Source organism: Artemia sp. Qi Xiang Cuo, chromosome 19 (assembly GCF_049724085.1).
Source record: "Artemia sp. Qi Xiang Cuo chromosome 19, ASM4972408v1, whole genome shotgun sequence".
Classification (NCBI taxonomy): Eukaryota; Metazoa; Arthropoda; class Branchiopoda; order Anostraca; family Artemiidae; genus Artemia; species Artemia sp. Qi Xiang Cuo.
The window spans coordinates 49,725,197-49,750,281 of NC_142812.1; the positions used below are offsets into that span (position 1 = coordinate 49,725,197).

Consider the following 25,085-nt stretch of genomic DNA (forward strand, 5'->3'; position numbering starts at 1 on the left):
CAACACAATGAAGGGCGCTCTCCCTCTGCTCATTGCTCAGAACTTCATTCTTTCTACCCATCAAATTCCTTTACATTAAATTTTCTTTCTACCGATCAAATCCCATCAAATTCTTTTCTTTCTACCCATCGAATTCCTATTTTCTATAAATCTTTCACCTCTCCTCATTTTCAAACCATGAAATTGTAATTTTTAATTTCTTAGACCACATTGGCCTGACATAGCTAAAGAAAGAAAACGAGCAAAAATGGGTTTTTTAAAGGCCAAATGAAAATACTAAAAAAAAAACACAACAAAGCGAATATTTCGAGGGAACAAACGCCTCTCTTCTTCAGCGCGAAACGAAAAAATATAATCAATGCGAGTTCCGAAGAACAAACCAACAAACAAAACGCGGAAAGTCAATGTGAATGTTAAAAAACTAACGAAAAAAAAAAACAGAAATTAAAAGATCAATAAAAATCAATAAAAGCCAAAAAATTTTAAGAATTAAAACCAAATACTTTACAACAATAAAAGTGAGTCATTCACCAACACGTCAACAACCCCTTAAGTCTCAAAGAGTGTCTGCGAGGAATGCAATTATTAAAATCAGGAGTCAGATGACATAGCTCTCAAACTTATTCAATGCTGTTTCGTTTTGGTTTGAGTGAATGAATGTTTTTCTTTTATATCTCAGTTATTCGCTAGTATCCGTCGATGGCGGTTCAATTTTGATTTATTTTGCAAATCACGGATATTGGTGAATGACTCCCTTTTATTGTTGTTAGGTTTCGGTTTTAATTCTTAAAATTTTTGGCTTTTACTGATTTTTATTCATCTTTTAATTTTTTGTTTTTCTTCATTGTTTTTTTCCCCATTCACATTGACTTTCCACGTTTTATTTGTTGGTTTGTTCTTCGGCATTCGCATTGATTTGATTATATTTTTTCGTTTCGCGCTGAAGAAGAGAAACGATTATCCCCTCGAAATATTTGCTTTGTTGTGTTTTTTCAGTATTTTCATTTGGCCTTTAAAAATCCCATTTTTGCTCGTTTTTCTTTCTTTATATTCTGATTTTTCTGTTAAAATTCACAAGAAAGAAAAACACTGACAAAATTGTGTATAGTTGTTCCACTTACAAGTCCCTTGTATCTATCAAATTGAGTAACAAATTCTATGGCACAACTTTACATGTAAGAAAATTAATCGTAACCTACATAGTTTACTAAAAGAGTAAAGTTTTTAGAAACCTTAAAAACCCTTCTTTTTAGAAACCTTAAAACCTTAAAAACGGTTTTTAGAAACCTTTAACTTTTCTAAGGTTCTAAGGTTTTTAGAAACCTTAAAAACCACTCTTTTTAGAAACCTTAAAACCTTAAAAACGGTTTTTAGAAACCTTTAACTTTTCTAGGCTTCTAAGGTTTTTAGAAACCTTAAAAACCCTAAATTGTCAATTTGAATTAATATCAACCTTTAACTTTTTGACTTGAGAGTTCATTCTGTCTTGGTTTTTTCATCGACCACTTTAGAGGAAGACTCACTAACCGTCTGATTTGAATTATCTAAATTATTTAATGAATCTGCTCTCAACTTCGGATCTTCCAATCTCACATTTTCATGACTAGATGTATCATTAAATCGTGTTGCATTATCATACTTTAAATCAGTTAATGTTGCATTATTACTCTTATCCTCTGATAGCCAATCCGGCAGCAAGGTCAAATTAAACACCCACTTGGAAGTCGTTGCATTATAATACCACCATTCTTCTTTTTCACTAAAATCCCTTCTTAACAAAATAGCATCACCTGAGCGTCTATACTTATAATCTGGTATACTATTGACCTCAACGTTATTATCTCCTATAAATCCAGTTGCATATAACACTCTGTACATATTCCAAATAAATTGGTTCGCTGTGACGACAATATGAGTAATGTGATCAGAATCTGGACCAAGTTGCTTCATGTATCTATAAAACCAAATTTGAGGACTTTTCATGAATGCAGTTTGGTCTTGACAGCTGACATATCTCGTCTCGACAAATCGTCGGTGAATTACACTAAAAGAAATAAAACATTACTCTTTTCACACATTTTTCAAAAACAGATAATGGAACCAAATCAGGAAAATGTAGGGGGCATGAATTTTTTCAGTTTTTTTCAAAGTTAAAGCTATTTTCTAAAGCGAAGGGGGGGGGAGCATGTTCTCTTATTTTAAAAATTATGACATGCAAAAACAGCATCTTTCAAAACCTGGGGAGGAAATCACCCCCTATCCTCTTCGTCTCATTGACAACCCTGAGAACAGACAAAAATTAATTTATATAATGCGTCAGGATCGATGCTCCCAGAGATTTTATAGACAGTCTTTTGTTCATACCCGTGGTTCGTGACCTGAGGAATGCGTAACCCCAGGGGTACGCGAAAGCCTGTAAGAGAGTATGTAAAAAAAAAATATCAGAAATAGTAGAATCAATATCTATGGCAGTTGCCATAGAGGTTTCATTCGTAATATTTTTGTTACATTTAAAATAAAAAATTACTTTTTACGCTATGGTCTTTAAAAGATTACTTTTGTGTTACGTTTTTGAATAATTAATAGATTACTCATCTTCTGAACAATCTATGTTCCCCCGTGAAGTAACTCAACTGTTTCCTGTTTTGTCACACTGCCATGAGTATGAATAATCTTCACACTGCAGTATTATCACGCAACCATTCAATTCTTAGGATTTAAGAAACACCCGTTTTGCTTAGTCGCATAGTAAATAACTTTAACATTCTACTTCATGGGATTATCATTTGCAATGCTGAGAAAGCAAACAGATTTCGAAGTCAACATCTCGTCCATTTTAATCTGGGTAATTTCTCTGATTATACTGGTCTACAGTGGTTCGTTAACAAAGCCTAATAACTATTTGTGTAATTAATTCATACTGGCTTTTAAATATTTGCCAGTAAAAAAGTCTAATCATCTCTCAATTTTTTTTCGTGGTTGCAGAGGTAGCCGTGACCTAGTAAAGAATAAACTACGGCCTATAGTAACCAAAAATTAAAAACGCGTTTTAAAAAAATTGGCTTGTTAAAATATCCATTTGTTGCTGAATAAGGAATGGTAACTATTATCTCGATTAGTCTTAAGCGTAGGAATAATAACAAATGGAATCATCCAAGCAACCAACTTGTCAATCTCAGATACTGAGGCATTAATTGAAATTTCCACAGATTCTTCTGTGCGTTCCAACTTAAACATGCAAATCTTACTGAGTTCTAGGCACGACCAAGGAAAGAATATAAAAGCATCAGTGATAAAGCCCTGGATTGTCTACTGCCTTTCCAAAGCTCAACGCTTGTTGAGAGGGCATTTTCACCCTATGCATTCGCAAAGAATAAACATAAAAATAAACTTCATGCAGCTCCAGATTTAAGGGTTCATCTGTCATCATTTGGTCCAGATTTTGAAAAGCTCAGCTTGAATGTCCAAGCTCAAGCACCTTAATTAAAATATTAAGTTTTCTGCTCATAAAGTAGTTTTGTAAAATAATTAATAAAATGGTAATTAGTTAATAAGTGTTCATGCTAAACTGTCCAAAAAATAACAACGCAAAATATTTTGTTACTTTTAAATTATGTTAAAAATGTATCCAAGTTGGGTTTAGTATTGTTTACTGTCTAAACAATGTTATTTTTCTTATAGTTTTTGTTTAAAAAAGAAATTTAGTTAGATTTAGCCTCGTTTTCTAACATTTTAAACGTGCTTATTTTATATAATTAGTGAGAGACTATATAATTAGCGACTATATAATATATAATTACATAATTATTTAAAATATAATATATAATATATAATTAGACTATATATATATAGTTAGTGAGATACTCAATTAACCTACGTCCATAAAATTGCACAAAAAACTCGTCACTGTTTTTTGTCACGGTTACAGCTATCGCTGCAACCTAGTAAGAAATTAACCCTAGTAAGAATTTGATTAGCCTGTAGTAGGCTAATCACAAATTTAAAAACTCTTTTTGAAATTAAGTGTCCAGTGAGATATAACTGCCACAAGAAGCTGAATTAGGAATATTAACTAACGATTTCGATTAATCCTAATGATAAAAGTGTACTGAGAAGAAAAAAATTATGAGAATTTCAAAGAATATCTGGAAACCTCATGAAAACGACGTTGAATTGAAAAAAAAACTGCCTCATTGAAATTGCTGTTGTTGAGAACCCCAAACATGAAAGGTACAACTTCCCACTCTTCCTCCCACTTGAAAAAAAAGACAACCACTTTTGTTCACTTTTTTATCCAGTTGGGGTTTCTGTGTTTATAATCCGAAAGTAAATCTACAAAAAAAAAATAAAAAAAAAATCTACCCCTTCCCAATCAAAGTAAATCTAAAAGTAAATTCTTTGGGAAGCAAAAAGAAAATCTGTAGAGCAGATAGAAATTTAAGAATGGCTTTATGCCATCTTCCCTATGTTGGGGAAACCACAACCTCCTCCCCACTTAGTATTTAGAAAAATAAACTGAATATGGAACTTTAGCAACAATATTTCTAGGTTTCATGATAATTACATCAAATAAAGTAAATCTTTCATAGTCCCACTTCGTGAGACTCAATATAATAGCAGTAATACTCAAAAGAAAACTTACCTTGACAAGGGATAGCCCAAACATTCCCCAAGAAACATGACACTTGGCATCCGATCAATTGGTCTCAAGTCGGGCTCCAAAGTATCACGGAGGACATCTACAATTGCATGGCGTCCATAATCCTCGTATAGGCACTTTTCATAAATATTCCAGCCATTTACCATTAAAGTAAGGGTCAGAAACCAAGCAACTAAACTAAAAAAAAAACAAACAAAGTAATAATTTACCGAGTTGAATAGACCATCACATGGTGTTCCCTCTCCGCTAATAGGGAACCAAGATACTGACGACACTAAATTAAGTATCTGTCTTTCTTTGTAGCTTACTTAAATGTTCTCAAGGACAAGTGACTCAACAACTATAGCTACAAAAGAGAAACTTCTTGTAAAATAAATTTGAAGGCATGTCTATTTGTGTAAACTAAACATACCTAAAAAATTATCACCAATAAAAAAGAAGGTCTTGCGAAGCCCGTAGCTATTACCGCGCAGAACGAGGGCGCGGGGAAGTAGCACGTCGGCAAAAACCAACGAAGCGGGCTATTTGGCTAGTATAACGCCATCAAGACGAATTTATAAAAAAAAACACATAGATATAAGTATTATCTTCCAAATGGGCCCTTTTTTAAATACAGGTTAATATGGACTGTCGTTTGCTCTTTACAAGGTTCAACCATGATAGTTAAGCTTTTAGTTTAAAATAAATGCAATAAATTACATAAGTATATCGGAAAGTTATATTATGTACAATTATAATTTCACTGAGAGCGTAGACTAAACGTTTCTTCTCTTTAAAATAATTTGTCCAAAAACCATAGAGAATTTTTGTTGATATGTTTTTCCTCTGTTTAGAGCTTGGTAACTATTGATGAAAATCTGATTTTCAACATTTGCAATTTAATTCACTAACATTATCTTAAAAGATAACACTGAATACGATCATTTACAAATTAATTTAATGTGTCAATAAACGCCTTACATTTTTAACTCGGATGACATATCTGTAGGTCATATCCTTGAAGATATCCTTGAAGGTTCTTTTGTTCAATTGAATAAGCACAACGGTCGTAACTGCAAACAATGGATTTGATGCAGCGGTTTAGTTCAAAGAGCATCGGTAGCTTACAAGAGTAGAAACTGACGCGTGTCAACAAAAAAGTTACCAGCACCATCTAGCATTTGACATTTCTTCGCGTGTTTTCAACTCTCGTAACTGCGTCTTTTTTAGAAAGTGAGATCATACACTTAATACTACCCTACTTTCGCCATTCAAACAATTTTTACCTTATTATAACACTGCTATAATGCTAAGAGACAAAAAATGCTATTTTGCGTTGGTAATTTTTTTGTCAAAATTAGCGCCAATTTTTACTTTCAAAGCTATCCATACTCTTTGGTTTAGTTCATAATAAGAATGCCATACCCATACATTAATAGATACTATAAATTATTCTTGGAAAAAAAACATACCCATTTTTGTACTAAAAAACAAAAACAAAAAAAAAACAACAAATAAACACGCATCCGTAATCTTTCTTCTTGCAAAAAATACAAAATTTTACGATTTTGCAGATAGGAGCTTTAAACCTCTACAGTAAGGTTCTCTGATACCCTGAATTTGATGGTGTGATTTTCATTAAGATTCTATCACTTTTAGGGGGTATTTCCCCCTTTTTTCGAAAATAAGGCAAATATTCTCAGGCTCGTAGCCTTTGATGGTTAAGACTAAACTTGAGGAAATATATTTAAAATTAGCATAAAAATCCGATTCTTTTGATGTATCTATTGGTATCAAAATTCCGTTTTTTAGCGTTTCGGTTACTATTGACAAGACTCGCTCTTACTATACAGTTCGTTACCACGGACTGTTTGGTGTGTATTAGAAGGTTCATTGTGTAAATGGTTGCATGACGGAGTTTTTTCTTGTATGAGGGAGGGGTACCAGTCACGGTGAAGTTATTGAGGGTCTTGGAACCTATTGCGAGTTTTTGAGATTCGTTTGTATAAACTGCTTAAATTACACTGCCATATAAAAGATATAAAACATTTGTTAGCTAAATCTATCATAAGGAAAACAATAAAATGAAAAAAATACTGAAAGTTATAAAATTGAACAAAGAAAGCCAGAAAAGACCAGATTCTATCAAAAACTACAGATCTAAAAGGTGTTACCCTAAAAATGTCCGTTTCTGGTGTTCAAGAAACGTCCCACCCACACCAACAAATATGATGAAACCCCCTCTCCGACCCAAACTCTGAATATTTCTGACTTGCCTAAGGTAATTTCACAGGCTTTATGTTAAAAATAAATACATTTCTGAAGAGAAAAACAACTAAAATACTGGCTTTTTATTGTAATTAAAAAGCAGCTGAAGAATAAAAATGGCTTTTTAAAGCATCAAAACATGCCACAAACCTGTTTGATATGAAAAAAAACCTTCTAGATATTCGTACAAGTGAGAATAAAGGACTTAATGAATCTGGGGGAGGACAAAAACTTCAACGTATACTGAGAACCAGGGTTATCACCTGTAGCACGAAAGTGCTATTTTAGCACTATTTTATTAAGCGTAGCACTATAGCACGTAATTAGGGTTGCTAAAATATTGCTAAAATAGCACGAAAGTGTTCAAATTAGCACTATTTTAGTACTAGCACCGAAAATCGCTGTGTAGCACGCAAATTAGGGAAATTTTAGGAAATTAGGGCACTTTAGGAACTGACCGTGGTGGCAACCCTGCTGAGAACCAAAATGGCGCGGGGAAACTTATTGGACCAATCGATCAAAAATTTTGAGCTGAGGAACTTAATCGGCAAATTTTAGTCACAAAATGTCGTACCAGTAAATCACAGAGACAAACTTTTTAATTAATACATCCTAAAACACAAGGACGAAAGCATTATAGCGATCTTCGGTCACTTTAGACAATCTTATACATACGTACACGATACAAACCAAGTAAGCTGCTAGATGGCGTTCGCAATTCATCTCAAGGGGTTGCAGTTAAGTTTATAGTCTTATGAGTTTGACTTCTAGTTCTATGCAATTAGTGGTTTTAATTGTGGAGAATTTAGGGGAGGGGATGTGTTTTTCAAATCTAGAGCAGATATTTTGCTGTCATTTTCCAAGAAATTACAAAAAAAGACAAGACATTTTGACGTAGATAATTTCGGAGACCACACTGCCTTTCCATGACAATAAAATAAAAGTTCAAAATAGGAATAAAATCCTTTTTAATAGACAGTGTATAATAAACTTCACAAAAATTATCAGATATTTCGGTCACACTTAGTGAAAAACTTAAAAGAATTTTACAAAGCAATGGTCTGAGGGTAGCTTTAAAGAGTAATAATACTTTGGGTAGTTTTCTAAATTCTGGGAAGGATCTAACTTTCAACTTAAAAAGTGGGGTCTATAAGATCCCATGTACTTGCGGAAGCTCATATGTGGGACGTACTAACCAAAATTTGGAAATGAGATTATTGCAACATAAAGATTCTATTTCTTCGGCTTTAAAGCAAGATTCTAAGTCTGAAGATTTTACTTCAGCCCTTTCAGAACATATTTTTAATTTTCAAGACCATTTTATTTTGTTCGAGTAGGTCTCTTTGATTTCTAGGGATCGGGGTTTAAAGCAAAATTTTTGTGAAACTCTTAAAATAAAGAAAATCTTATTCAAGAATATTGCTTTGAATCGGGATACAGGTGAATATGGGCTGAACTCTGTCTGTGATAATTTATTAAAATCTGACAGAGTAAAGTTCAATTCACCCAATGTAGTTGACCTCTGTCCAAATGTTATGTCATTGAACGCTAATGAACCGAATCCAAGTAGGTCAAGGAGACTAGCTCCCGCCTTTGCTTTGAAAAGAATTAGAGATTTAAACAATATGTAGTTTTATTTGATTTAGTATATAAACTTTTGTTTTAAATTGTTTTAGTTTAGTTTTACTACTGATAACGGTCACTGTATATGTGACCGAAATACCTGGTATTTTTTTGTAAAATTTATTATACACTGTCTATTAAAAAGGATCTTATCCCTATTTCAAACTATTATTTCAAAGACATTTTGAACGAAAAATTAAAGACATGAGTAGATGTATCATGTTTTATGAGTTTTTCGTGATTGCTCCATCCCCCAAGATTACGCATCCTGTGTATAATTCTACGAGGCATACTTACAATCTTCGAACTTTCCTTCGGTAATTATTCTTCAAAAAATCGTACGTTTCAACTGCTCCAACTGCTGCAATTAGAAGTGCCAGGGGTATAATTGGCATCAAAAAGCGATCTTCTTTGTGAGGATTTAAGCTAAAATCATAATAAAGAAAACACTTAAGAGTTAGCATCTTGGGCATAGATTACAGCCCAAAATCTTTAATAGCCGCCCAGTCCCCCCCCCCCGGAAGTGACTGATTAATCTGATTCCAGTATTTTATTTGATTCTTACAACTTATTACCCTGAAATACCTATATTGGGTATTCAGCTCCAAATCTTAAGGAAAAGTAGGTTACCATTTTATGATTCTTGTTGCCCCATAAAGATTGTCCAGAAGAGTAAAAAGAACAGAAAACCATGGATAAATACTGCAATAGCCGAAGACCAAAATTTCATTTTTGAAATTTTAGGTTGACTGGACCCTTTAATATGATTCAGGATGTTTTTTTAAACACTCTTTAGACCGGCTTGAAGGTTAGCTAGGAAAAAGTCGAGAAAGGGCTCCCAAGTAGGGAAATTGAAAGTTCTATTGTCCTTCTAAAGAACTTACAAAAATTTTGTCGCTTCAAAGTAGTGTTTTTTTGCCATTTATAACACAAAACAATAAACTAAAATGAAAGCTAAAATGAGCAAAACCCTTTACAATAAGTATTTTAGATACAGATGGCAGCCCAAAACTGAGATTTGCACGTACAGACCCTTAAAAATTAGCTTGATTTGTTAATCTATTTCTTGTATATTTTTCGGTTTTCTTATGAATTTCTATAATCTTAGTTTTGTCACTTGAAGTTGCTTTATTCAATTTTGCGGCCAGTTTTTTTTTTCAATATCTATTTTCTTTTCTTTTTTTAATACGAGTGCAGCCTGTCAGTGCCTGAGGTAGTTACATTCGCAAAAAGCATATTTACTTACTATTGTTATATAAAGACAGCTAAATTTACATAATGGTAGCTACTTGTGATAATTACATAATTACATTTAGCCTGTAAAACATTATATTATTCTTGGAACAGACTTCTTAAGCTGTTTGTTGCCATTTGGCTTATGCGCGTTTTTTTTTTTTTTTTTTTTTTTTTTTTTTTTTTTTTTCTTCTTTGGTGCCCAATGCTGCCAAAAACTAAATAAGAAAATACGAAGTTTTCTTTAATAAAAAATTTAATGCCTGAATTGTCCTGATTTTAAATGTACATATGATTGCCTAATTTTCCAGTTTACGTTTTAAATAATGAAATTTAATTTTCATTTTCACAAACATTGGTATCTTGGAGAAAAGCTAGAACTAACTTTTTCTTCGCAAGCCTTTTTGTGAACACAATAGGCTTGGGGTCCACTTTGATTCTAGAGTTTAAGAGAAAATAAAACACAAAAATTAGAGCTTATAGCTGAATGGTCAGGCTTCGTATTCGCATGTCGTCGCTATTACACAGATAGGCAATATCTGACATTTTCCAAGCAATGAATTAATTCCCAAAAATCATTTGCTGAGCAAACAGAGGATCACCAGGGCAAAGTGTGTTGAACCACACTTTAATCCTCCTGATCTTCCTTATATTGATGACCCTCTTTTGGAGAACAGCTTAACAAAAAGTGTCTGGAAAATTCCCCAGAGTGTCAGATACGATTTTGAGGCGTAACAACGATGATATATGCCAATAAATTTGATTTAGCCATATTTGACATAGTACTGAAATATCTTTCTCTCTTATCTTAAAGTAAATATTATTAAAAAATATTTTCTTTACCTTGTCACAAGAATATTCAGAATAAATATTGCTGACAGGATTCTTAGTTCATGTTTTCCTCTCGGCTGGTAGAAAGAAGTCCAAATTGCAACAATACACCATGCAAAAAGTGGCAGGGTTGTCAGAAAAACCTTTGGAAGAGTAGAGGTGAAGTAAAAGCTAAAGGCTTCAGTTCCAAAAATAGTAGACCCTTGTTCCCAAATGTTGACCTTGAAAAAGTTATAAGGAGAAACACAAAGTTCACCTGTGTAATAAGAATCAAGGGCAACGAATCCAGCGAATATGAACAAACTAGAAAAAAAGGAGCTTCTAGAAACTATGGTCGCAACCTACAAGATTCTAAGAATACTTAAATGAAATCTTAGGCCAATTTCAGCCTATTAATTGTAATTATGTTCTTCTAAGACACTTAAATACCCATTTGGGCAAAAAGGTGATACATTTCGATAAAAACTTTTTGTGCCCACAAAAATGATTGGCCTAGTTTTGAATCAAAAATTAAAACAAAAAAAATAACTTGTAGTTGAATAGTCCGGCTTCATTTTGGCAAATAGTAAGAATAATTTTGGTAGGCTGTCTTTGAGTTAAGGGTAAAAAAAAAATGCTTGAGGGGAAATTATAGCATAAATATCACTTTTTCTAGTCTAAAAAAAAAAAACGTTTAAAAAAGAAAAAATAGCTTGTATTTGAATCGTCTGGCTTTATCAGAGGCAACGCTGTACCGTTGCCTATAGTATAGGCCATACAGCTCCAATGTTTCATTAATAATTTATTTATTATTATTTTTTTCCAGAGGCACTTCATGTGGAAGGGGTCGTCGTATAAAGTTCAAAAGGGGCTCATTTGATTGGAAATCGAGAATTCTAGTGCCCATTTTAATACTCAAAAGTGATTGGAGGGCAACTAGCCCCCCCCAAGCCCATCAGTCCCCCAAACACATCCAATCAAAATTTTGAGATAGCCATTTTGTTCAGCGTAGTTGATTTTCAAATAGAAAATATATTTTGAGGAGGACACTCCCCCACAGCCCACAGGGCAAGGGTTTTAAGTTATGCCCTGGGGGCATATAAGGTTTTTATAGAAGGTGATGTCGTAGAAACTTCAAAAAAGGCTCATTCGATTGGAAGTCCCTTTTTAATAGTCGAAAGTGATTTGAGGGCAACTAGCCCCCCCCCCCAACCCCCATATTCCCCCAAACACATCCAATCAAAATTTTGAGATAGCCATTTTGTTCAGCATAGTTGATTTTCACATAGAAAATATGTTTTTGAGGAGGACACTCCCCCACAACCATCAAGACAAGGGTTTTAAGTTAAACCTTAGAGGGATATAAGGTTTTTATAGACGCAGGTGTCATAGGAACTTCAAAAAAGGCTCATTCGATTGGAAATTCAAAGGGCTAATCCCCTTTTTAATAGCCAAAGGTGATTTGAGGCCAACTATCCCCCCTCTCACGCCACCTTTTCCCCCAACACATCCAATCAAAATTTTGAGACAGCCGTTTTATTAAACGTAGATTCAAGTTCTGGAAATTAGGTCTTTGAGGATGACAACTGCCCCACAGCTCTCAGGGCAAGGGTTATAATTTAAGGATTCTCCAAATCCTTCCCATTATTTCTTATGGAAGGGATTCAAGGATTCTCCGAATCCTTCCCATTGTTTCTTATGGAAGGGATGCTCGTATAAACTTTAGAGAGGGCTCATTTGATTGGAAATTGAAAGTTCTTGTTCACTTTTTAAGAGTCAAAAGAGATTGGAGGGCACCTACCCCCCCCCCCGCCGCCCCACCCTCAATGCATCAGAGAAAAAGTTTGAGATAGACATTATGTTAAAATATTTCACAGTTCTGATAACAAAAAACGCCGGTGTCGACACAGCCCACTAGGGCTCGGGGGTAGGCGTTGTAAGTTATGCCCTGGGGGCATATAAACAATCAAACAATCATTAAATAAACAATCAATGCAAACAAACATACAATAGATATTGATGTAAATTAATAAATACATTTAGCACTGATATTAATGTAAATTAATAAATAAATTTCTGCTGGGTGGAATTTAACGCGGGGGAATTATCAGCAGGAAAAGAAAACGTTCTTTGAGGGGGGAGAAATTTCCCTGGGGTGGGTTTTCCAAATGTGAATTATTCAGGGAGGGGACGACTAAACCCACTCGATAATATTCTAAATTTTACATCTGAAAGTAACGGGAATAAAGAGTCAACGGAAATGTCAGAGATAGCACTTCAGGTTCCTTTAGACGATTTTTTTCGTGTCTGTTGAAAAAAGACATTTTCAAAAGACAGATTATTTTCATTTGTATTACTTTCTCTGTGGCTGCTCAATTATACATGTGATGCGGGAGACTTCCCCCCACCACTGTCTAAGGTAAGGTTCCAGTTTTCTTCTAAAGGCTTAAAAATGAACCCAATGCGATAAAAGTATAACTCAAAATAATATATATAGAATAATATATGCACATAACATGGAACAATTAATCAAAATTGCATATTATGACGTGAGGCTCACCCAAATGATGGCCAAGGGAGCTCACCATTCCACAATCTATGAGATCAGTCCTTCAATAACTGAAAATATAAAGTATTTTTGAGTATTTTAACGTCTTCCACAACTCAAACAGTCCAACATTCTACAGCCCAATGAGTCTTTCTAATCTCCTAAATCGGGAACGGAGGAGATAAGTAAAGTTCCGCCCCGTATTGGATGAGTCTCAAACCTCCCCCGCCCCCTCTCCTACTGTCTGCGCTAAAGTTTTCTTCTTTATGCCAAGTATGCCCCCCCCACCCCAAAGGCATTATTAATGTAAAGTTTTGTATGGGAAGAACACATAGTAAATCTATTATAATTATCCAATTATAAGGTTGAAATATATACTCTGTGATAGATGCAAAATTGCTTAGGCATACAAAATCCTATTAAGGCTAATTCCAAACAGTCGTGATCCCTTTGTGTCAGCAAGTGAAATGGTCTAAACCCCCTTATTGGAAGTATTATTTCAATCCATTCATTGTTGCCCATCATCGCTGCCCACAAGTTATGCAAGCTGTCTATTGTTCATATATAAGGTTTTTATCAAAGAGGTAATCGTATAGACTTTGAAAAAAACCTCATTCGATTTAAATTTAAAGTTCTAGATTCGTTTTTTAAAGTCAAGAATAATTGGACAGTAAGTACCCCCCCATGCCATAAAAACTTGAAATTTTTTGAAATCAAAAACGAACAAAAATTAACCAAAAAAACTTTCCGAAAAATAAGTTTTTCAATGAAAAGTAAAGGCCCTTAAGCCCAGTTTATACGAATACCTATTAACATACGAAATCAACACAACCAAAAATTACTATTAAATAATAGATAAACTCCCAAAACGAAGAGAAATTGAACAAACCATCATATCAAAAAAATAAAACAGGTAATTATATAACTGGTTAATTAGATCTTAAAGCGAGTAATTCTTAGATTGAATATGAAAATCAAGCTTAAAACGAAAAAAAAATTTTGCTATTAAATTATAAATGAAACTTATAACGAACAGAAATTAAATAAACAATAAATGCGAACAAACATACAATATATACTAATGTAAATGAATAAATAAATATTAAAACGAGTAAAACTTAAACTGAATATGCAAATCAAGTTTGAATCGAATAAAAATAACTACAAACAAGAGTTTGGGTATCGCCTCACTGCAGAAGCTTAAAACCTACTGCGTCATTGGCGCTTTACTGAAAACAAATTATATTACAAATGTTTTCTTTTGTACTTAATATTGAAAATAAATATTAAAATTACAGTAAAATTTTGAACTGATGAGCTTTCAGCAATTAATATCATTATTCATCAAATATTCAGTTTAATTTATTAGTTCTTTCCAAGATTGGTCAAGACAAATATAGTTTCACTACAAACCAAATTTGGATACTGCCCCCTTCTTTAACTGCAAAAACCTAAAGCCTTCTACGTCATTGGCGCTTCAATGTAAACGAATTCCTCGTACATTACAAATTTATTCTTTTTTAGTTCATACAGCATTGAAAATGAAAATAAAAATTACAGTGAAAAAAACAATCTTGAACTGATGGATCTTTCAACAATTAATATCATTATATATCTAATACTCAATTTGATTTTGTTTATACTTTCCAAGACTGTTCAAGACTCGTATAGTTTTCAGTAAGGCGCCAATGAAGCAGCAGTTTTAGGCTTCTGCAGTGAGGCGATACCCAAACTCTTGTTTATAGTTATTTTTATTCGATTCAAACTTGATTTTGCATATTCAATTTAAGTTTCACTCGTTTCAAGATTTATTCATTCATTTACTTTAATATATATTGTATATTTGTTAGCATTGATTGTTTATTTAATTTCTGTTCGTTTTAAGTTTCATTTACACTTCAATAGCAAAATATTTTTTTCGGCTTTTAAGCTTGATTTTCATATTCAATCTAAGCATTACTCGCTTTAAGATCTATTTATTCATTAATATTATTAATTGTTGTATGTTATTGGCTATTATTGTTTATTTAATTTCTGTTCGTTTTGGGTTTCATTTATTCTGATTTAACATCCCCAAAAAATAATTGTTGATGCGCCCTACTGTCAACCTGAATGTACACAGTGTGTTTTTTTTTAGTTTAACTTCCCACCCAACAGTCTCCGAAAATTTTACCTTAATATTCTTAACCTTTGTATTATTAGTGGTAGTGGTAGTAGCAGAAGTAGTAGCAGTAGTAGTAGTATACCAATATTGCCTCTTGGTCAGTTGAACACCCCTCCCCCCCCCCTCACGATGCCCTGAAAATTTCATCTTAATGCCCAAAGTCAGGAGAGGATGTGCCGACCAAATGTTAATTCTTAGATTAATAACTGAGACCAAAAATAATCTTAACCTATATTTTACCAGTAGAATTAACCACAAGAAAATTCCATTCTCGCTGAAAATTCTCCCCGGAAAATTTTCTGCGGACAGTTCCACCAGAAAAAAAATCTCCTTGGCCTACTTTCATTTGAAATTTTTCTTTTTTTATATAATTTCTGACCGTTTTTAAATCGTACCGGAAAATCACCCCCTCCCTGTCTCCGCGGAAATTTTTTCCCATAACTCCCCCCCTAACACACACAATAGAAAGTTTCTCCCATGGAATAAGACTTAATGAGTTTTCTATATTTGGAATCAGAGTCGGCGGCGTTCGGTCGACTTTAAATTAATTTTGCAGCAATTCTTTATTGCGTCAACCGCAAAGCCAGAGCTTTCCCTTCTCGTGTGGTTTAGTATTTCGATTTTCCTGATTAGAAATTAAGCAGGGCTTGCACTATCCCCGAATTTTCGGGCATTTCACTGAAAATCTATGCGTCACCCCGAAAAAGAATTTGGTTCCCCGAAAATCACGCGATCACGGTGACACCCCTAGCAATTTATTACCAGTGACTTTCCCTGCCAAATATTACTTTGCATACCATAATTCTTCAGTACTCTCTTGTTCATTAATTTTCGTCTCTTTTCTTACTTTGCAAAAAAACCAGACAGATGCAATATGTAATTGCAAATATTGCAATATACACAGTTCTTCATATGTTGACAAAAAAAAAGTATCGTCATTATGAAATGAGCTTAAATCATTTCGAATGCAGTTTCCCAGTCGCTATTTCTTACATCGTTCGTAGTCAAGAATCTTATTTTCATGGTTGAATAGAATTATAGAACACATTCACTACTATACAAGCTTCGGCCTTCAGTTGGATTTTGAAATTGACAGCCGACAGATTGTTTCTACAGCTGAATTGTAAGTTTGCAGATTTTTTTCCAGAAGGGGGTAGGGGGGTAGGGAGGTATTACATTCAAATGATAATATCTAGAAATTTTTTTTATTGAAAGCAGGGGTCCCAAAAAGTTAATTTTATTTTAATTTAAAGCAGAGACGGCATCCTATCAAGGTGGTATCCAGAAGAGGGGGGGTAGTGAGCTATCATATTTAAATGATAATACCTCGATTTTGTTAATAATAATTTAATAAGTTATTTTTTAAATTTAAAGCGGAGATGGTATCCAGAGGGGGGGGGGGGCATAGGGAGTATATTTAAGTGATAGTACCTTGATTTTTTTTTATTGAAGGCAGGGATGCCAAAAAGTATAAAAGTTGACAAAAATTAACAAGATTTTCGTGAGTTATACTTGATACAGCACTTGCATGGCTTTATCGTCCAAAGGGAAAGGGACATATGCGTCCAATCCGTTTTATTTCTTATTGATGAAACGGGTTTTCTTTGAAAACATTCATTCATAAGTACCAGGCAGATTCACACTAAAACGAATTGCTGTGACGAAAGCGATATCAACATCCCGACCTAACGTTGCGCTCTGACAATGGCACCCTTGGTCCAGTGCCCAAGTTACATTAAAAGGCCAAGTCATAGTAAAAGCTTCAGTTTGGGAGATTCAAGGAGGAGTCTTTGACAAGCTTATGACCTCAGGGTACTAGATTTTGCAACGTTCCTACGTATCTACAGTGGTTTAAAAAATTCGATCACCCCACAAATGATTATCAAAAATATGCACAAATATAACAAATGTAACATTTGGAATATTATAACACTTTTTTCAAAGCTTTGAAGAAAAGCAAAAAAAAGGCTAAATACCCCTAACTACTCTTGAAAGCAATTTTAATAAGACACTCTTTGGAGATTCCATGGAAATGAACATAGCAGAAGCTTTGAGCCTGGGTGGGGATCAAACAGGAGTCTTTGAGTATTTTGACCACAGGTGACTTGTTGTTGCGACTTTCTTGAATTTGGTAATTTTTGTGAGGATTTGGAAATCAAAGCTTAAGCTCAATAACTGATACTAAGTGTCCTAACATTTTGCTTGGATTAAAATTGACGAACTAGGATGAAAATCTCAACATCTTCCTGGAGCAAATTCAGTCGGCATATTATTTCATTTAATTACATTTAAAGCGGTGAGCTCTTCATTTTTTACCTAAGAAAAAAGCTGGCACTTCATTTTTCTTCATACCAAATAAACCATTAAGTGTTTTTTGTTCCATTGTAATTGAAGTGTTCTTAAGTGAAGTGTTCATCATGTATTTTTCAATCTGATAAATTTATTCCTTTTAGATGCAGTTTATAATTTGACTGATAATAGGTATTTATCAGTTTATAGTTTGGAATGAATCACCAAAAGAAAAAAACGAATAATATCCAAAAGAACATCCAAAAGCAATAAAAAAGCAGTAGTTCAGCCTTAGCCTACATGACATATATTCTATAAAGAAGCCAAAAAGCCTTTAAAATGTATTCTTTTAAAATTGTAATTAAAAACCAGTTTTTAATACAAGAAGGCTTTTTAGGAATTCAAAAGAGCAAAAAAAAATCAATATCAAAGTCGCCCATTTCAACTGTTTTAAAGGTGACGAAACAGATATAGGCAAAGGGGATTATGAAAAAATTAAGTTTTTGAGTTCAAAGTTATATTCAAAGTTTTTAACCAGATAACTGACGAATTTGGATATACGGTATTTGAGGTTTTGTATGCAGTAATGCTCGATGAAAAAAACTTCTAATTTTGATAATTGTTTGTTTTAAGAATAAAGAGCTAATAGATAATTCAACTATTATGCAAGGGTTCTGAAACACCACATCCATTTCGTTTCTACCATATTCCTACTTCTTTTCAGGATAACGAAGAAGACCAGTTTCCAGCCAGCCACTTGTGAATTTTTAAACTCATGAATAGGCTGGAATCTGTTGTAAATTTAAGCTGTGATTTGAGAAAGACTGATGAAAACATTAATGATTGCGGACAACATTGATGGCACCGGTGGCGCGCCGCCAACATCTTACCGGCGGCGTTGCGTGGCGCGCTTTTTTTGGCCCCGCCGCCACCGGTCTTCCCGCATCTGCGCGGTGCCAGGGTCTAGTGAAGGCCATACGGCTCCAGTGTTTTATTATTATTTTTTTCCTAGAGGCACTTCATATGGAAGGGGTCGTCGTAGAAACTTCAAGGGGAGCTCCTTCGATTGGAAATCGAGTTCTAGTGCCCTTTTTGACAGTCGAAAGGGATTGGAGGGCAACTAGCCCCCCCCCCAACGCCCATAATTCCCCCAAACACATGCAATCAAAATTTTGAGATAGCCATTTTGTTCAGCGTAGTTGATTTCCAGATAGAAAATATGTTTTGAGGAGGACACTCCCCCACAATCCTCAAGGCACTGGCTTTAAGTTATGCCCTGGTGGCATCTAAGGTTTTTATACAAGGTATTGTCGTAGAAACTTCAAAAAAGGCTCATTCGATTGCAAATTCAAAGGACTAGTGCCCTTTTTAATAGTCGAAAGGGATTGGAGGGTAACTAGCCTCCCCCCAACGCCCATTATTCCCCCAAACACATCCAATCAAAACATTGAGATAGCCATTTTGTTCAGCGTAGTTGATTTCCAGATAGAAAATATGTTTCGAGGGGGACACTCCCCCACAACCCTCAGGGCATGGGTTTTAAGTTAGGCCCTGGGGACATACAAGGTTTTTATAGAAGGCGTTGTCGTAGGAACTTCAAAAAAGACTCATTCGACTGGAAATTCAAAGGGCTAGTGCCCTTTTTAATAGTCGAAAGTGACTGAAGGGCAACTAGCCCCCCCCGTCCATCATTCCCCCAAACACATCCAATCAAAATTTTGAGATAACCATTTTGTTAAGCGTAGTTGATTTCCAGATAGAAAATATGTTTTTGAGGAGGATACTCTCCCACAACCCTCAGGGCAAGGGTTGTAAGTTATACGCTAGGGGCATATAAGGTTCTTATAGAAAGTGTAGTCGTAGAAACTTCAAAAAAGGCACATTCGATTGGAAATTAAAAGGGCTAGTGCCATTATTACTAGTTGAAAGTGATTGGCGGAGAACTAGCCCCCCCCCCACGCCCATCATTCCCCCAAACACATCCAATCAAAATTTCGAGATAGCCATTTTGTTCAGCGTAGTTGATTTCCTGATAAAATATATGTTTTGAGGACACTCGTTCATAACCCTCAAGACAACGGTTTTAGGTTATGCCTTGGTGGCATGTAATGTTTTTATAGAAGGCGATGTCGAAGAAATTTCAAAAAAGGCTCATTCGACTGGAAACTCAAAGGGCTAGTGCCCTTTTCAATAGTCGAAAGTGATTGAAGGACAACTAGCCCCCCCCGCCCATTATTCCCTCAAACACATCCAATCAAAATTTTGAGATAACCATTTTGTTCAGCTTAGTTAATTTCCAGATAGAAAATATGTTTTTAGGAGGATACTCCCCCACAACCCTCAGGACATGGGTTTTAAGTTATGCCCTGGGGGCATATAAGGTTTTTATAGAAGGCGTTGTCATAGAAACTTCAAAAAAGGCTCATTAAATTGCAAATTCAAAGGGCTGGTGCCTTTTTTTAATAGTCAAAAGTGATTGGAGGGCAACTAACCCGCCTCTCAACCCCACCTTTCCCCCAAGCACATCCAATCAAAATTTTGAGATAGCCATTTTATTAAACGTAGTTTTAAGTTCTGGAAATTAGGTCTTAGAGGATGACAGCTCTCCCCCAGCCCTTAGGGCAAAAGTTGTAAGTTTATGCCCTGGGGGCATATAAGGTTTTGTATAGACGACGTTGTCGTAGAAACTTCGGAAAGGACTCATTCGATTGGAAATTTAAATGGCTAGTTCCCTCAGAAGCGCATCCAGTATTTTTGTTCGGGGGGGGGGGGGGTACTAATTTTTTAGGGGGGGGGGGTTACATAAAAAACCTCAAAAAACGCATAAAAAATTTGTTTATGTCCAATTTTTTTACGTTTTTACGAGTCAAACAATCATTTCGGGGGGGGGGGGGTTTCAAACCGGGTAACCCCTGCCCCCTGGATACGGACTTGAGTTCCCTTTTTAATAGTCGAAAGTGATTCTAAGGCAACTGACCCCCCTTCCATGCCCACCATTTCCCCAGACACATCCAATCAAAATTATAATATAACCATGTTGTTCAACGTAGTTGAAAGTTCTGGAAATTATATGTTTGAGCAGGACACTCCCCCCAAAGTCTTCAGGGCAACTTTTTAACCTATTTGTTTGTTATTCCTAACAGCGCTACCCTTAACTTTACCACTATCATCCGGCAAACCCCCCTCCAAATCTGCAAACATATAACAAGAATTACTTATTTTTAATAAACATGTAAATTGGGTTATATATTTTTAGACTAGGAGGGAGGACAAAGTAAATTGAGACACTAGTAGAGTAAGAGGTACCATTTTGCGTACGCCCCCGTACCAAACAGGTTTCTGGTAGGTATAATCTGGATTGGTAGGTACAATCTGGTTAGGTGGGTATAATCTGGTTTGGTTCAAGTTTTTCTGACACAATTTTTCAGGGATACATTCACGGGTTTTTGAAGCACTTTCATCATAACATGTTTTATTATTATTTTTTTGGCAATTGAAATTTTTTGTGGGTACATATGGAATCCGGTTAATAGCCTATAGCTTAAAGGTATCTGAGATCTCGCCCCAGTATCGCATAAACTATTAGAGATATCAAGTGATTTTTTCTTTACATGGTGTTCGTTCAATTGAAAGCGAGGATTTCTGTTAAATAAATAATTGTTATACCTTTTAAAATAGCTTTACGAGGTTTGAGGGACTCTGTTGTTTTATTCCGTGTGATTTTTTCTTTACATGGTTTTCTTTAAATGTTGTTCGTTCAAAAAGAGAGGATTTCTTTTAAATAAATAATTCTTATACCTTTTAAAATAGCTTTACGGGGTTTGAGGGACTCTTTTTTTTTATTAAGTGTTATTTTTTCTTTACATGTTGTTTATTCAAAAAGCTAGAAATTTTTTTAAATAAACAATTGTTATACCTTTTAAAATAGCTTTAAGGAGATTTTGTGAACTCTGTTTTTTTATTACTAGTGATTTTGTCTTTACATGTTGTTCGTTAAATAAGAGAGAATTTATGTTAAATAAATAATTCTTATAATTTTTCCGTTCAATTGAAAGCGAGGATTTCTGTTAAATAAATAATTGTTATACCTTTTAAAATAGCTTTACGGTGTTTGAGGGACTCTGTTGTTTTATTCCGTATGATTTTGTTTTTACATGTTGTTCGTTCAAAAAGCGAGGATTTCTGTTAAATAAATAATTCTTATATTTTTTCCGTTCAATTGAAAGCGAGGATTTCTGTTAAATAAACAATTGTTATACCTTTTAAAATAGCTTTACGGGGTTTGAGGGACTCTGTTATTTTATTCCGTGTGATTTTTTCTTTACATGGTGTTTCGTTCGATAAATAATTCTTATATTTTTTCCGTTCAATTGAAAGGGATTTCTGTTAAATAAATAATTGTTATACCTTTTAAAATAGCTTTACGGGGTTTGAGGGACTCTGTTGTTTTATTCCGTGTGATTTTTTCTTTACATGATGTTCGTTCAAAAAGCGAGGATTTCTGTTAAATAAATAATTCTTATATTTTTTCCGTTCAATTGAAAGCGAGGATTTCTGTTAAATAAATAATTGGAGAGTATTGTCAGTTTAAAATAGTTTAGAAATAAAAAAAAAATTTAACAAGAAATGGTTGAAAAGTGTTTTGAGGGGGATGGGATTGCATGGAAGGGTTAAATAAATAATTCTTATATTTTTCCCGTTCAATTGAAAGCGAGGATTTCTGTTAAATAAATAATTCTTATACCATTTAAAATAGTTTTACGGGGTTTGAGAGACTCTGTTGTTTTATTCCGGTGATTGTGATTTTTTTTTACTTGGTGTTCATTCAAAAAGCGAGGATTTCTGTTAAATAAATAATTGTTATATTTTTTCCGTTCAATTGAAAACGAGGATTTCTGTTAGATAAATAATTGTTATACCTTTTAAAATAGCTTTACGGGGTTTGAGTGGCTCTGTCGTTTTAGTCCGTGTGATTTTTTCTTTACATGGTGTTGGTTCAAAAAGCGAGAATTTCTGTTAAATAAATAATTCTTATATTTTTTAAGTTCAATTGAAAGCGAGGATTTCTGTTAAATAAATAATTGGAGAGTATTGTCAATTTAAAATAGTTTAGAAATAAAAAAAAATTTAACAAGAAATGACTGAAAAGTGTTATGGGGGAGATGGGTTGATTGGCAGAAGGATGTATTAGCGTAGTTATAGTGGAGGACGAGTTGCTAGCAAAAACCCGTGTGGATGAGTTGAAATAAAAAAATTTAACAAGAAATAGCTGAAAAGTGTTTTGGTGGAGATGGGTTGATTTGCAGAAGGATGTATTTGCGAAGTTATTGTGGAGGGCAAGTTGCTAGTGAAAAATCTAAGCTAATAAGGGTTTTTGACCGTAAACTCTAGTTTTTTGTAAGAAAATTATGGAAAATACAATTTGTTGGTTCATAGGTGAAACTTAAGTCCAGGTATGGATCGAAAAAAAAACTATTTCTGTAGAATCTGAGCTAATAAGGGTTTTTGACCATAAAAGCTAGTTTCCTGTGAGAAAATTATGGAAAATACAATTCTCTCGTTCAAATGTGAAACTTAGATCAATTCTCTAGTTCAACTGTGAAACTTAAGTCCAGTTTTGGATACTCATAATAATGAGGACTGATGGTTCTAATTTAATATTTTTTTTCTTAAAAAAACTTTTTTTTAAACTTCGAAATTATTCAACTTTATTTTTTTTGTACGTATCTTAAAATGACAAATATGCTTACGGCTCTAACAATTGTACTCTGTGATTGGTCAGAGACACAATGTGGCTTTCCCACTGGTATACTATGTCCGGATATCGACACTACCCAGTCTATTGCATGTATTAAATCAGTATTTTTTACGCAGTAGAACGATAAACACATAAGTCATATCTTTTAAAAAAGTGAAGATGGAGCATTTTAATAAAGTGTGTTCACATGTCAATGTTATTGTAGCATTGAATGCTGACAAGGACAAGTATTTAAGCTATGAAACAAGTAAAAATGGTAGCACTATTAGAAATGTATGTGTGCATTGTCATGACAGTAAGGAATTTAATTTCTTTGGAGTACCAAAATAATTCAACTCTTCTTATGGTGGATATGCAAGAGTGAGATATCCAGAGATGATAGCACTCAAAGAAAATGCCAACATAAAAATAATAGTTGATGAAGAGGGACATCTTCTTGCCAGTGCTTGTGGTAACATGCTACCTCTTGTTGCACTCCATTGTAAACTTTCGGGTATTAGCATTCAACGGAAGATCAAAAGAAGACATGCATACTCTTCTACTAATATCATAAACCATATCTTGTCGACGTGCCGAAACTGTTACCTTTGTAAAAATAATGTTGTAATAGACAGTAAAATTGCCGGAAAAATAAAAAGGGCATTGGCAGAAAATATCACTAAGGAATATAAAGATGAATCCATGAAAAACAAAGCACCAGCAAACTACACTACCATTAATCAAACAATTATTGAAACAAATAATAGCAAAGATGATTTACATATTGAACTTGTGGAAGGCCCCCCATAAGAAATGTGTTCACATGCAAGTGTTATTGTAGCATTGAATGCTGACAAGGAGAAGTATTTGAAATATGAAACAAGTACAAGTGGTAGCACTATCGGAAACGTATGCGTGCGTTGTCATGACACTATGGAATTAAATTTCTTTGGAATACCAAAAAAATTCAATTATACAAATGGTGGATATGGGAAAGTATCATTTCCAGAGATGTTAGTACTCAAAGAGAATGCCAACATAAAAATAATAGTTGATGAAGAGGGGTATCTTCATGTTAGTGCTATAGGTAACATGCTACCTATTGATAGAACCTTTCGTCGGCTTTTAGGTATTAGCATTCAAATGAAAGCAAAGAGGAAAAGAAAGGCCTACTCTGCTACTAATATCATAAACCACATCTTGTCTACGTGCCGAAACTGTTACCTGTGTAAAAATAATGTGATAATAGACAGTGCAATTGCCAGAAAAATAAAAAGGGTATTGTCAGAAAATATCACTATGGAATATAAAGATGAAGCGATGAAAAACAAAGCACCAGCAAACGTTACTGGCATTGATCAAACAGTCAATGAATCAAATAATACCAAAGACGAAAAGCATATTGAGCCTGTTCATGAGACACCAGTAAAAATTGTGTATGATTCAAAATGGAATAATGATTATTCTACTGATTATGAACTAAGAGAAGACAATAACTACAATATCAAGAAAGAACATGGCGAACTATTTTATGGAACAGATTCAAAATGTCCAAAGTTAATCATTGATATTAATAATGTATCATAATATATTTTTTTTATTAATATTCTACATAACATTATTTCATTAAAAATATTACATTGTTATGTGTTCATTATTTTTTAGAGTAAGCTAGCATATCAAGCGTTTATAATGTCTATTAAAACATCGATGTTGTAAGAAAAGGAATTTGCGTACATCTATTGTCAGACACATGGGATAACATTGTCAAAAT

The 25,085-nt window shown here is 34.1% G+C and overlaps 1 protein-coding gene across 1 annotated transcript in view; it reads right to left on the reverse strand.

Moving 5' to 3' along the window:
- Positions 1-982: 982 nt before the first annotated feature.
- LOC148940954 (GPI mannosyltransferase 3-like) overlaps positions 983-25,085 on the reverse strand; it is a 95,896-nt gene continuing 71,793 nt past the window's right edge. The window contains exons 5-8 of the mRNA XM_089104827.1: positions 10,607-10,897; positions 8,828-8,956; positions 4,643-4,837; positions 983-2,044 (exon numbers count right to left, since the gene is read on the reverse strand). Of these exons, the coding sequence (XP_088960953.1) occupies positions 1,477-2,044; positions 4,643-4,837; positions 8,828-8,956; positions 10,607-10,897 (1,183 nt within the window). The 3' untranslated portion in view covers positions 983-1,476. The remainder of the gene's footprint in view (positions 2,045-4,642; positions 4,838-8,827; positions 8,957-10,606; positions 10,898-25,085) is intronic.